Below are 13,569 nucleotides of genomic sequence, written 5' to 3' on the forward strand. Positions count from 1 at the left end.
CACACTGGAACATTTATGTAGATGCTATTTAATTGATTAAGCTGGTCAATCCCAAGAGGAAAACCACAAACATTAAGTCCTCGATGAAAATGCTTACACCTCCCCAGTAAACAAGCGCGGTGTCGACCACCAGGCGATATTTAGCGACTTGTGGCACAAATGTTGAGGCCATGGATTGGAGTTTCGAGAGGAAATGGTTTCGTGAGAACGCCTGTAGCAAGCCCTTCTGTGACAAGATTGCAAAATAGCTGGAGATCACGGCCAACTCAATGGTCACGAAGATAGTAAAAAAATTGGTGCTTTCGCCAAACAAACTCAGAAGACGGCCAGCCAGGTTTGCCCTGAACGAAGCATAGTTGGTGAAATGGTAGTAGAAATTGCAGAAGTGCACGACCAAACGCACCACAAGAAACCGCGCTTTCCATTTTTTTTGCTCGTATGCATGGTATTTCGTGAGTTCGCTACGATATGAGTTTTCTTCTGCATCGAACTGGCCCTGCTGTTGACCCTCCAGGGAGTCCATCATAGCCTTCATCATATCAGCAAATGGATTGGATGCTCCTCCCTCAGCATTGCCTTCACCGCTCTGCTTTCCGGCAGCGGCACCTCCTCCAAGAATCTTGTTCAAGATAGCCTCCATATCCTGGTCAGGATCAACTTCGGTAGTGTCTTGTTGTAAAAGCAGGGAGATGTCGGGCACTTCCGGATCATCGTGCAAGGGGGTTTCGGTGCGGAACTCTTTGACTTCGTTTGGCGTCTGAGCGTCCGGTTTCTCCAAGATAGATGTCACGTTTGCGTGGCCCGTAGAGGAACCTTGGTTTAAGATGGTGTTCAACCGTTCGGTGGCTTTTCCTTGCTGCATTTTGGCGAGCCTGCGTTCGCGTAGAAGACGTCTCTTCTCTTCAGCTGAAACGTCACTCATGGTGCTAGATATGGGTTGGGATTGGGGAAAGTGTTATGTGTAAGTTTAGAGAGGGAAAGCTGGGGAATAGGAATCCTTATGCAGGTGGAGATCCTTGGGGTGTAGGTGAGAAGTCACATCATTTTAGTTATGCGAGATGTGAATTGATATTTTTAAAAAAGAAATTTAGAGATTGATGCTAAATTGTTATGGAGACTTTCGATTTTTTAAGTCACTCTTATGTTTTGGAATCTGTGGTTACTCAGGCCAGTCTTCTTCGAGACAGGGCTGCAGTGGTAGTACATATAATCTGTTACATAGTATACTACACCAAACCAAAAGGGAATGAGCGGGTCGTCTATATCTTACCAAGAACAGCTCCAAAGAGACCAGATCTTAGCTCTGTTGGCAAACATGGACTACTTATTGGTAATTGCCAGCCAAGAGCAGAAGTCAGTACAGCAGGTTAAGTACGAACTCACCCTCAAGTTAAAGAAGATATGATGCAGTTCAATAACAAGTCCAGTGTAGCACAGCGCAGCACAGTACAGTATAGTACAGTATGGTACAGTTCAGTAAATAATGCTATATGTTCTACGGCGGCCGAGCCAAATCTAATCTGGTATGCTATTAGTGGGAACACCTTGTGGCATATCCCGCCCTATGTTGGTTGGTATCATCGGAACGGCGGCCTGGCAGACATTCTCTCGCGCCGCGCCCGTTCGGCTCGAGCTGCCGCTGTTCCTTGCCTGCTTGGCTTTGGCTCGGGCTTTCTGACACGATTCCGCATATTATCATTCTTTGACTCGAACAATCCGCGCATGTATCTAGGTGCTTGGTTTAGATTGGGACCTCTGCCCCTGTCCACTTCACTCCCAATTGTGCTGCGCCCATTTCCACCCAGTGGTATATCGACAAATGAGTCATTAGTGGAAAACGTATCGTCACGAGCAACAGTAACTTTTCTAGGCCTCACGGGCAATCCTGGACGCGTGAACTGCGATCTCACCGGAAGCGATTGAGGCGCTTTTCGCTGTGTGGGCACCGTTCGTGTGCTTTGAAGAGCACGAACCTCTTGTGTTTTTTGCATCACCTGCTCCTGAAGTTGACTCCGTCTGGCCTTAGCCATCCGCACACGCTCTTCAAGTGAGCTGATCAGCCCCAAAACGCTTTTGCTTTGCTGGTTTGCCTCGTAGAGATCTTTGGTTGGGCATGCTGGATAGTTACTACAGAACATGTTTATTAGTAGGCCGTACAAGAAAGCAGAGAACGGTTCGTTAAAGCGGTCGCTTAGAGCGTTGTGGATATCGTTGATGCCAGTCATATTCTGTTGTAGTTGCTGCATACCCTCGGCAAGCGCTTGCCATCTAGTGAGGTTATCTTTGGTTTGGAGGGGAAGAACATCTCTGCTGTACAGTGGTCTGGGAGTTTGAGAAAAAGCGTTGAACACTCCAGACGAGCGATTCAGGCGTCGCCTCTTTGAGTCTCGTGGAGGGGTTGTGGGTTCCATTGATATGTGAGTGGGATGAAATACTGGGGTTGTATTTATGTTTACAATAACGCGCGTACAAACATGGGAGCCAGTAGATGAGATTCAGAGGCTAGAAAAAACTTTGATTGAAACGAAAGGAAATGTTGTTGTTTTAATTTAATGACATAATCTTGTAATTTTCTTTTAATTTATTTCCGATTTTTACACGATTGATATGGCTTGACAAGTTTAGTACTTGCCGAATCCAATTCTAGAAGCAACCAAGACTGATAAGCTACAAATATCAGCATGTACTAAATATGCCTTTGAGGCTTTTGAATTTATTTTGTCGAGTATCTTCGTTATTCTAAATATGTCTATGCATCGGTTTACTTATCATCGGAACCGACAATTTGCTGCCAGGTCTTACCTTCCTTCTTCAACAACTCAGCTAACTCGTCTCTGATTTTAGCTGGCAATCCTGGGCCCTTGTATGCAAATGCGGTGTAAAGCTGAACAAAGGTTGCACCGGCTTTGCCGAACTCGAGTGCATCTTGACCCGAGGAAATACCACCACATCCCACCAACACCAAGTCTGAATCTTTGGTGTACTTTCTCAAGGTTCTCAAAGCTTGCAACGCAAGTGGCTTCAATGGCTTACCGGACAAACCACCAGTTTGGTTAACAAGATTCTTGTCAGTGGTGTACAAGTTGTCAGGTCTTTTGATGGTAGTGTTAGAAATGACAATACCATCGGCTTTGGAAGCTTTTGCGGAGGTAGCAATAGCTTCAATTTCTTGCTCGGTTAAGTCAGGAGCAACCTTGACTAAGACAGGAGGCTTCTTGCCAAGCTTGTTGGTACCCAACTTGTTTCTCTCATCAACAACAGAAGTCAACAAATTGGTAAGCTTTTGCTCACTTTGAAGGTCTCTCAATCCCTGGGTGTTTGGAGATGAAACGTTTACAACAAGCACATCGGCATAGGGACCAAGACGTTGAACACCTTTGACGTAATCCTCGACCTCGTCACCGTTCTTGTTTTTACCAAGGTTGATACCCAACAATCTGCCATCTCTGAGAGCATTAGAGTAAGTTTCAGGGTTTTCGTGGCCAAGAAGACGGCGAGCCAAAGTGGCTACTACAGGCAAGTGGCCCGAGGAGTTGAAGCCGTATCTGTTGATGACAGCATCGTCACGAGGCAAACGGAAGAAACGCGGCTTGGGGTTACCTGGTTGAGCTTCCGGAGTAATGGAACCAATTTCGACATAGGAGAAGCCTGTGTTGAAGAGAGACTCAATAGCCACACCATCTTTGTCCAAACCAGCGGCAAGACCAATTGGAGATTTTAATCTGTAGCCGAACACATCCACACCCAAAATAGGCTCAAGCTCGTTCTCCAAGCGCTTGTCCTCACCTCTCAATCTTGGAGCCAATCCGTACTTCATGAGCTCAATTCCCAACTTGTGGCCAGTCTCTCCATCAGTGAAAGTTCTAATGAGAGGACATAAAAGCCACTCGTGAATACCGGCTCTGGCATCAAGCACATAGAAGGCTGCTGCTGCTGCACCTGCTGCACCAACTGTGAGTAGAAGAGGTCTAGGGATGATAGAGGCCTGAAGCACTGGTCTCGAAGACTTCACAGCGGCTTTTTTGAAAGCGGCCGAACGGAAAAACTTGAACATGGCCCCAGCTGCAGAATTATTTTTTGCAGGCCTTGCGAGAAGTGAGACTTTTCACGGGTTATATATATTGGTGGTTGGCACATTATGGTGTCTGCATCTTGCGTGATATGGTTGGCACGTGAGGCGCTGTAAGAGAATAAACCTTAGGAGGGATTCTGTGAAGATGGATCCATTTAGAATAATTGGAGATGCTTTCGCTTCTGAGGAAATCTGATCATCAGTAAATTTGTAAGATTTTGCAGTCTTCAATACTTTTCTTTCACGTAATTGTTCGGGTGAATGGATATACTCAGAGCATCTGCACCCTTCTCAATAGCGACACAAGGACACAAAAACGAAAAACATCGCAGACTAGTATTTAAAGAAAAAAAAACGCTTTTATGATAAGCACATCGATGAACTTAAATTTCCTTTCTAGAAGTCGCATCCCAATTTGGACTGGTTGCAAATTCGGCACACAGTACTCGCAGCTCTACCTCATCGACCTCATCGATCTCTTAATCTCAGCCTAAACACGTCAAATCGCTAAAATGGCCCCTAGACCAGCGTCCGAGACGTCCAAATATGCCAGAGATGTGGGAAAATTCCCCAAGAAAGTCTCCAAAGCCAAGAACAAACGCCTCCAGCAGGGCTTGAAGAAAGTTGATCAGGAATATCAAGAGTTTGTGAAATCAGCTGAAGCTACCGATGTCTTGTTGCAAGAAGAGGCCGGTTTCTTGGAAGCCGATGGCCCAATGGAGAGAACAATGAAATTCCGTCAGGATGATATTGTCGAAGCTGTGGATGTTGGAACAGCCAACAAGAAACTAGACCTCCAACTTACCGAGTTGGGACCATACACACTTGATTTCAACCGTAATGGACGTAAGCTTCTCATTGGTGGTAAGAAAGGTCATGTTGCCTCCATGGACTGGCGCCTAGGCAAACTTGGCTGTGAGCTTTTCTTGAACGAAACGGTTAACGCTGTGAAGTACTTGCACAACGACAACTTCTTTGCTGTCGCGCAAAAGAAATACACATTCATTTATGACGGCTCTGGAACAGAACTTCATAGATTGAAAAAACATGTGGAGCTGACTCTTCTCGATTTCTTGCCTTACCACTTCCTTCTCGTCAGTGCCGGATACTCTGGAATGCTAAGGTATCACGATGTCTCCACTGGTGCCCTTGTCAGTGAGATCAGAACAAAACTAGGGCCAACACAAGCCATGAAACAAAACCCTTGGAATGCTGTGATGCATTTGGGACACGGAAATGGTACCGTCACTATGTGGACACCCAGTCAAAAGGACCCGGTAGTGAAAATTCAGTCTAACCGTGGTCCTATCAGAGACCTTGCTGTGGACAGAGAGGGTAAGTATATGGTTGTCTCAGGATCCGATAAGAGAGTCAAGATCTGGGACTTGCGTAAATTGCAAGAATTGGACACTTATGTCATTCCAACCCCTGCTAGATCGGTCGACATCTCAGACAGAGGTCTCATTTCCGTTGGTTGGGGTCCACATGTTTCTGTTTGGAAAGATGCATTCAAGACTCACCAAGATGAACCATACATGACACACCTTCTTCCGAGCTCGAAAATTGAAAAGATCAAATACGTTCCATTTGAGGATGTTTTGGGGATTGGTCATATGAAGGGTGTTGGATCAATGATTGTTCCTGGAGCGGGTGAAGCTAACTTCGATGCTATGGAGATCAATCCTTACGAATCTGCTAAGCAGAGACAAGAGCAAGAAGTCCGCACTTTGCTTAACAAATTGTCCCCAGACACAATTGCATTGGATCCTAACTTTATTGGTATGGTTGATAAGAAGGCAAGAAACGTTCGTTTGAACCAGACTCAAATACAAGACTTAGAAGATGAGGAGAAGAAGGAGAAGGAACGGTCAAGTATGAATAGTGGACCAAGCTACAAGCCTGAACAAACAAAACTCAAGAAATACTTGCAAAAGAACAACGCCAACATCATGGATGCCCGCAGAATGAGAATAGAAAGAAACTTGAAGCTAGAAGAAGAACGCAAGGAAAAATTGAAGGCAAAGGAGTTGGAAGGTGAGGGCGAACCTGACGAATTACTGCCAGCATTGGGCAGATTCGCCTAAGTTGCATTAAATTTACATCTAATAGACAAATACACATGATACGAAATTTAAGCCAAACAAGTATGATACCTGGGTAGTGAGATAAATGGATTTGTTTGTTGTATTCAATTCAAGTGAAATATATATATAGACCCGCCTTTACACGACCAATAAAAAAACGCCTGGGAGTAGTCTCTGCCGAACCTTCGAATAGAGAATTAGGATTAATGCAAGATATTGTATGCCTTAGTTCGTCGCTAGTAATCTAGCGCGAGGTGTTGGTAGCAATGGAGTAGTTCAGGTAGTCCACGGTGATGAGATCGTTGAAAATTGAACCAGCAGGAGCTACCGCACCAGGAGAACAACTGTTATTTAGAGGAGCATGTTCACCAAGTTCGTTTCGTATGTAATCAACCACCGCAGTGAATTTCCCATTGGATTGCTCGTTGTGTTTCTCCATTTGCTCGGGTAGCTTCATGCTCTCAACAGTTTTGAGCCATTCCAAAGTTTGTTCCAGAGAGGCTTGCGATGCCTTGTCTTCGGCATCTTCGTCATTGTGATTGCGCGACAATAAAATAAGCCACAGATTGGCCAATTGTTGGTATGCTATCTCGCGGGTGTACTGGTATTCGTTGTTGGAGAAATTTGGTAGATCATGTATGAGTGTCGTAATGGTGTTTAAAATAGAGCAACTGGTAGCAAAAACCGATTCCATGGGTGGTAGGAGGTTCAAAATGAAATCCGAAATGCAATTTAAAAACTCCGTGAGGTATGGTTTCACCCGGATATACGAATAGTCACTCTCAACATCACACTTATAGGGCAAGTGACCGCTTATCTCAGCGAATTTATGCTTGATAAGCTCTATGGTCACTTCTGTAGATGGCTTGGGGGCACTCTTCTGGATGGTCAGAGCCACCTCCGGGTGCTGTGCCATGACCACCTCCAAAACATTTCTAAGTTGGTCGTAGTCCATCACTTCTACCAAGCGGGCAACCGGAAGGGCTTGGCCCGAGATGGATGGTGTTCTAGCTTTCTTTATACGTCTCTCTTGTATGCTTTTGAGTTTGTTGCGCGGGAATTCCGCCATTTGCCTTGGTTGAGCATAACTTTCGTCGTCTCTGCCGCGGCGACGTTTCATATTTTTCAGAGCAAAGCCAGCTTTGGATTTATGCATGGAGTTATCGTCCGGAAGCGACCGGTTCCACCGGGGAAGGTCAGCGTGTGTAGACATGTATGTATTAGAAAAAGAATGTAGAAGAAGAGGGGGGAGCTGGCAAGCTTTAAGAGTGGTAGGAGGTGTAGCCTGTGCAGGCCAGTGGCTGCAAAAAAACGGGGGCTTTCAGTTAATGGGGAAGTGCGAAGAAAGAAGAGCAAAAGTACATAGACTACAAAAATGATGAGCACTTGAAAGCGAAATTTATTGAATTTACTTACACCACGGCTGATTTGACTCCGTGGAAATAAAAAATTTGCGAGAAGCCGAGTTTAGCATGAACCTTTTGTTTGGCGGTAGCTAGACCAGGATAACTAGTTCCTTAGTGGTTTCTACTGTGCTTGTGCATTTGTCTCAACTTCACAATCATGTCGTAAATGTCGCTCTTGCTTCTGAACTTACGGACTTGGTCATCTCTTTTTTCGAAGTTCTCGGCCACGGTCGTGTTCTCGGTTCCGTTTGCGTTCTCGGCTATGGTTGTCTTCGCTTGGTATCCCACCACGAAAGCAGGGAATTCAGTCTCACAAAGAATAATGTTTGCACTCTTTCCTTCATCTTCAAAGGTTTTCTTGAAATCTTGAATGTAATTTGCGACATGATACATTTCGGTGGCAGTGAGGCCAAAGCTCTCAAACTTTCCGTTCTCCTGACCATTGACAGAACCGGTCTTGACCATTTCTTCGTAGCTTGGAATTTGGTCAGCAAAAACAAGGCCGGTGTCACAAATAATAGCGTGAGGATTGACCTTGGCCTTGGACAACGATGCCACGAAGTTGCCGAAACCGACCATTTCGTTTTTGGCATCTTGAGACCACAAGATTCCGTCCGGGTTGGGATCAATACCATTTTGTTTGATGTCCTTAAAGGGTTGGAAAAAGGCAACAGCGTAGGCGGCTAAAAACAGTAACTTCATTGTGAATTGAAATGAGACTTGGTGGAAATTCATCTCAATTACGGAAAATTGCTCGAGCATTTATAGTGCTCAACCTGAATGGAGTTGCGCATGACATTGATGGAAGAGTGATCGTCATTTGTGGATTAGCGCTTTAAGCGACATTCCATTACGCGAATCAGAAAACTGAAGTCGTCAAACGCGATAGAAATTTGTCCTATCTATCAGCAATGCTATGAAATGTTCAAACTGTTCATCAACTTCCAACACTTTAACTCATGTAGTGCCAGAAAGCCGAGGTAAAACGAAATCGATCACGCTGAACTAAGGAAATTTGAGTAATGGTACTCATTTTGCTGGATATTTATTGACTTGAGGCCTCATTTTAGTGATCTGCGGACTTGACTCTATATGAAAGACAATCATCAAATATGTTTTGGAGTTGATGTATAACAAAACAGAATTCAGTCGTATAGAACATTCAAATTATTGAAGGCAAATCCCTTCCATATGAAAGGCTGTTTCGTCTTTCCCTTCGAAGATACGCCATTCTGAAGGTCAATTTTGTTTGTGGTGGGGCAAACACGAGAACGGCGATCCCTAAATTAATGAAGATGTGGGATTGTAGTACCACTGAAACAGATCTATTAAAAATCTTGGCATTCCTGATTTGGAAGTTCAGAGTGTCCCGCCTTGTGAGGTTAGTTTTCCAGTTTTGCTTCCCATACGCTGGCTACGCACAAAATTAAAACTCCATAAAAAAATGAAATCTGGCCAATTCACCAACAATTGGTAGCGGAAAAACAGACTAATCAGACCTCTTGATACGCATTAGACTGGATTTCTTGATACCTACATAAGCCACCCCGATTTCCAGTCAGTGCTACATTCCACTTCCTTAATAGACATTCTTATATATATATTCGTTTTCCATGAAATGTGTAGCAGCTTGAGAAATTGTCGTAGTATGAGGATCAGTAGTAATCATTGCTTTCAAACTCACTCTCACTAAAACTTGATAGGTCATTTATGCTCTCGCTTTCTAAATCGTAGTCTGCCTCATTGAAGCCCATATATCTCTTGCGCTTCAATTCAACTTCATCGTCTGAGCCCTTGTCATCCTCGTCAGTTATATCCCCATTGTTTGCGTTATCATTTTCAGTCATATTTTCGTCCTCATTCTCCTCCTTCTCTTCTAATTCAATTTTGAGCTCATGAATGATGTCAAAACATTCAGCAAGCAAGGCATTAAGTGTGCCTTGCCCTTCAGGTACCTGGTTATTTACTGTGAACTTTCCATCCTGCCTTAGGTTGTCAAGAGATGCAAGCTTGAATTGAAAGGGGTAGAGCTCCCGTAGATTATTCAAACCGTCAACTCTTTTGATCTCCAACAAGCATTTTCTAACGGTTGATAATTGGTTGTGAAGGGGCTGCAAAGATTCAGAGACAGGTTCCAGACTCTCCAAAAGTTTGTAGATGACGGAGTAACATCTACGTAAAAGATACAAAACGAGAAGCTGTGCACGCTTCATGTTTTTCACAGCAACAGGACCTAGTGTGCCAAGTTCCCGATTGAGCTGCAAGCGAGTTTCGTCAATGCGCTTCAATGCCTTTTGATAGTTGTATAAATCTGTTTCACGCATGGTCCAACGACGAGTGACGAGGAGATTGTCCAACGTTTGCTTAATGGAAATGAGCTCATCGTATAGATTCTTGAAACCCTTAAGAATCTCGGAAGACAGATCATCGCCCAAGGAGAGCGACTCAAATTTAAGAGAAATACCGTTGTCATGTTGTATGTCTAAGTCATGGAGCAAGTTGTTACAGTCGTCAAGAAGGTTGTCAAGAACCATTTGGGCAACTTTGACCTCCTCTTCAGGGGCCTCGCTGGGAAATTTACCCATTGAGTCTCTCTTGTTCTCGATGGACTTCAAAGCCACCTTAAGAGCCTTAATCTTGTCCACACTGATGTTCTTTCCCAAAGACAAATAGTTGAGGATGGCCTTTCTGACATGAATGAGCTCGCCATAAACGGACTCCAAATCAGCAGGAATTCTGTGGAAAGCGTCCTCCAATTCTTTATAGACTTGAACACACTTTGCCAATTTGTTGCGCAACAAAAGAGTTTCCTCCCGGCGATGGTTAATGCCTTCATTCTTCTCTACCTGTGTTGTCTCCTGGTCCTCGTCCTCGGACACTTGCTCGTCGGAGCTGGCTATGATTTGACTGATCTCATCTAAGCGGGCTCTAATGGGACGCAAGTCATCAATTGAAAAAACCTGGCACTCTTTCAAGTGACTGAGGAGTTTGTACACCGTTGATAAGGACAGGTATGTTGCTGGGGCGAACTTGGTGAGGCCACAGGTCATGAAGGATAGCGAGAGCAATTGCCAGATGTCGTCAATGAGCACATCGGTCTGGTTGGGAAGTGAAAGCGTCATTCCCTTGAGCTCCTCATCTTTACGAACTATAGAAAGCTCATGCACATCCTTCAAGAAGAGGTCGTAGATGGCGTACACTTGGCGGGAACTGATATACTTGTGGCGGTCGTTTTTCAACGCCAGCAAGGTGGAGTAAGTTTGTGCAAGCGAGTCATAGAGATCTCTTTCGTACAGAGGAATTGATTTAGTCATACCGTCAATGCACCGGGCGAGACGGGGGATAATGGGTGTACTGGGAGTAGTGGGTAGAATTAGTGGTAAGAGGTGAGCACCCGTGCCCCAGACTGGGGGATACAGACACAGGAATTGGGGAAGTCCGGGATAGGGTGTGATTACGAGTCATGACGAGAATCGGGTCGTTAATATTTGGGAGTGGCAGAGGAATTGAAGTGGATTATACAAATGTTACTTTTTAATTTTTGTTTCGTTTTGTCCTGAGAATTGTCTTTTTGAGCTGTAGGAGTATGACAAATTTGGTCCACGCCTAGGCATGTATGCTCGCCTTCAGATGGTGCATGTAAGATTTAATTGGAGTAATGATATCAAGAACTTCGGGATTTCATTATTGTAGCCTGCTTTGTTTTAGGTAGTAGAGAATTAGAAAGTTTTTTTGTAGTTCTGCGTTCCATAAGTGGCATCGGCATTGTCAAGGGTTAGGTGTGTTGTAGTACCATAGGAAAAGCTCATGTGTGGTCAGTGTGCTTGAAGCTGAGTTTTGTGTGGAATTGGCAGGTAACTTCAAATGCAAAGGGATGATGCACGTCGATCGTTGAATACACATTACAAAACGTCCTTTTTCTTTCCTAAATCATTTCTATTATAGATTACGTAGCGTAAATAAGTCTGCGCCCTATGGATTGGCCACACCTAGAATTTTCCGAGAATAATCTGCCTCGTCCGCAAGAGACCCTTCTGAAAGCCGTCTCCGACCCATCATAACAGGATTAAGACGTGGATCAGTCAACTCTGACCGACTGGCTCTTTTATCTGCGGATTCGTCCGAGGGATGGACGAATGGGTTTGACATTGGTCTGTCAAAAGCGGGATTGAAGTTTGCGGGCTTCTTGATCGTTCCAGAAGACGATCCAGCACCGGAATTTCCTCCTTTTTCATAGAAGTCTTCGTCGTCATCATCATCGGACTGATTTCTCCGACGAATGAAGAAGAATACAGCGACTCCAATTAAAGCCAATGCTGCGATACCACCTACAACACCTCCAACGATGGGTCCAACATTGGAAGAAGACTTGCTGCCGTTGTTGTTATTGTTATCGTTCAGACCGGAGTTCGTGGCTGTGGAACCTGAGGTTTGTGTGACGGTTTTGAACATGACGCTACCGTTAGCATCGGCAGTTTTTGTGACGATTGTGCTACCAGAGTGGGTTGGTTCGCTCGTAATCGCGGGCAGCGATTGGGTTGTCGATGATGAGGATGTGGACGAGGAGCTTGTTGAAGAAGGGAAGGAGGACGAAGATGGCGACGACAGAGACTGGGCACTATTAGAGCCGCTCAGACCCAAGCCGGAAAAGACTGTGAATGCACTTTGGCCACCACACATCACCAGGCCAAAACCGTTACAAGGGACGTTACAGTTCGAGTTAGAAATGGAGTTACTGGTAGGCATGGACGACAAACAGTAACAATAGCCACCATTTTGAATGGCAACGTATGGATAGTCAGCTCCACAACTAGAGGCACATAACGACTGTGTTTCATACTGGCCAAAGCCCTTGGAAACAGAGGTGTCTATGGAGGAGAAACAGCCAAGAGAGTCTGTTCCAGCAGAAAGTGCCGAGGCGGCGAAAAAAAGAGCAGCAATGAAACAAGTGCTCTGCATTGTTAAAATATGTGATGTGGGTTTTAGAGAGAGCGACGCGCCGAAGCTGCTTTTGGTAGTATTCGAACAGACACGAATGGAAGTTGACAGAGTTCACACGCTCAAATAGAGACTAAGCTGAGCCAGAGCACAAGAGACGAGCCACGTAGAGCGAAAGAAGATCCTGTTGGTGCCGAATATTTTCAAGAGCAGACTATGCAAGTACCGTCTCTAGAAGTCCAAGGAGAATCTGAAGGAAAAGCAGCCCAGGGACCAGATGAATATACACAGAGTTCAGAAAAAAGAAAGACAACCACAGAAACCGCGAGAGCCGCTTGTTCTGACAGGAGTGTAGCCTTTGGGATAGAGGGGGCCGAGTACAACAGAAACGACCAAAGTGAAAATCCCCGAAAACAGAAGATACTATAGAACTAAACAATCGCCCACTTGCAGAATGATAGACAGGTGCAGCGGCAGGGGATATCAAATAAAGGAAAAGGTGGTGGAGGAAAGAGAAAGAGGTAGGGGAGACAGGACCGCAGAAGGTGGTGTACTTTTTTCCTGAATGATGGCAGTAAGGCGGCGCGGGTGGAGTTGAGATAATTACAGGAAGCTCGAGACAAGAAAAAACACCCAGCTGGAGAGAGATCTGGTATAGAGAGCTGCGAATTTCTTGAAATAGATACAAAGGAAAAGAAAAAAAAGTATAGGGACGAAAAAAAATTGAAGAAAATAATCAAAGGAAAAGAAAAAGAACGCTTTGACACCACGGCTTCATTCCCCTTGAAGGACCTGTCTGCCGGGCCACCTGCTCATGCCATTCCCGTTGTAGCTACACAGTAGAATGCACACCCTGCAGCAGTCTCCACGCCCAAAAATAGGACCCAGGTGACTATTGCCGCGGTGTCATTGAACAGAGACGCGTGTAGACGGATGCAACAAAGACCTCGAAATGTCGGGCCCTGCCGAAACCCAGCAATTGTGATCGCCGGCGCTGGTGTGCTTCTGGTTAGTAGAACTTCTCGATGCGCCGGTTGCAAACGCAAAATCTCCATGGCGTGGATAGAGG

The 13,569-nt window shown here is 45.0% G+C and overlaps 8 protein-coding genes across 8 annotated transcripts; 1 reads left to right on the plus strand and 7 right to left on the minus strand.

Annotated features, from left to right (window-relative positions):
- Window positions 1–28: 28 nt before the first annotated feature.
- On the minus strand, window positions 29–922 carry PUMCH_001031 (uncharacterized protein; the record flags this gene model as incomplete). The annotated part of the gene is made up of 1 exon (XM_063020101.1): window positions 29–922. One exon carries the CDS (start codon window positions 920–922, stop codon window positions 29–31), a length of 894 nt encoding a protein of 297 aa, XP_062876171.1.
- Window positions 923–1,577: 655 nt separating this feature from the next.
- Window positions 1,578–2,411, minus strand: PUMCH_001032 (uncharacterized protein; the record flags this gene model as incomplete). Its single annotated transcript, XM_063020102.1, has 1 exon — window positions 1,578–2,411. One exon carries the CDS (start codon window positions 2,409–2,411, stop codon window positions 1,578–1,580), a length of 834 nt encoding a protein of 277 aa, XP_062876172.1.
- A 350-nt stretch (window positions 2,412–2,761) lies between these two features.
- Window positions 2,762–4,054, minus strand: PUMCH_001033 (uncharacterized protein; the record flags this gene model as incomplete). The annotated part of the gene is made up of 1 exon (XM_063020103.1): window positions 2,762–4,054. One exon carries the CDS (start codon window positions 4,052–4,054, stop codon window positions 2,762–2,764), a length of 1,293 nt encoding a protein of 430 aa, XP_062876173.1.
- Window positions 4,055–4,584: 530 nt separating this feature from the next.
- PUMCH_001034 (uncharacterized protein) lies at window positions 4,585–6,156 on the plus strand (the record flags this gene model as incomplete). The annotated part of the gene is made up of 1 exon (XM_063020104.1): window positions 4,585–6,156. The coding sequence occupies one exon, from the start codon at window positions 4,585–4,587 to the stop codon at window positions 6,154–6,156; it is 1,572 nt and encodes a 523-aa protein (XP_062876174.1).
- Window positions 6,157–6,400: 244 nt separating this feature from the next.
- PUMCH_001035 (uncharacterized protein) lies at window positions 6,401–7,369 on the minus strand (the record flags this gene model as incomplete). The annotated part of the gene is made up of 1 exon (XM_063020105.1): window positions 6,401–7,369. The coding sequence occupies one exon, from the start codon at window positions 7,367–7,369 to the stop codon at window positions 6,401–6,403; it is 969 nt and encodes a 322-aa protein (XP_062876175.1).
- A 304-nt stretch (window positions 7,370–7,673) lies between these two features.
- Window positions 7,674–8,297, minus strand: PUMCH_001036 (uncharacterized protein; the record flags this gene model as incomplete). The annotated part of the gene is made up of 1 exon (XM_063020106.1): window positions 7,674–8,297. The coding sequence occupies one exon, from the start codon at window positions 8,295–8,297 to the stop codon at window positions 7,674–7,676; it is 624 nt and encodes a 207-aa protein (XP_062876176.1).
- A 920-nt stretch (window positions 8,298–9,217) lies between these two features.
- PUMCH_001037 (uncharacterized protein) lies at window positions 9,218–10,876 on the minus strand (the record flags this gene model as incomplete). Its single annotated transcript, XM_063020107.1, has 1 exon — window positions 9,218–10,876. The coding sequence occupies one exon, from the start codon at window positions 10,874–10,876 to the stop codon at window positions 9,218–9,220; it is 1,659 nt and encodes a 552-aa protein (XP_062876177.1).
- A 658-nt stretch (window positions 10,877–11,534) lies between these two features.
- On the minus strand, window positions 11,535–12,521 carry PUMCH_001038 (uncharacterized protein; the record flags this gene model as incomplete). Its single annotated transcript, XM_063020108.1, has 1 exon — window positions 11,535–12,521. The coding sequence occupies one exon, from the start codon at window positions 12,519–12,521 to the stop codon at window positions 11,535–11,537; it is 987 nt and encodes a 328-aa protein (XP_062876178.1).
- Between the last annotated feature and the right edge of the window lie 1,048 nt (window positions 12,522–13,569).

This window comes from Australozyma saopauloensis, chromosome 1 (genome assembly GCF_035610405.1).
Source record: "Australozyma saopauloensis chromosome 1, complete sequence".
NCBI lineage: Eukaryota > Fungi > Ascomycota > Pichiomycetes > Serinales > Metschnikowiaceae > Australozyma > Australozyma saopauloensis.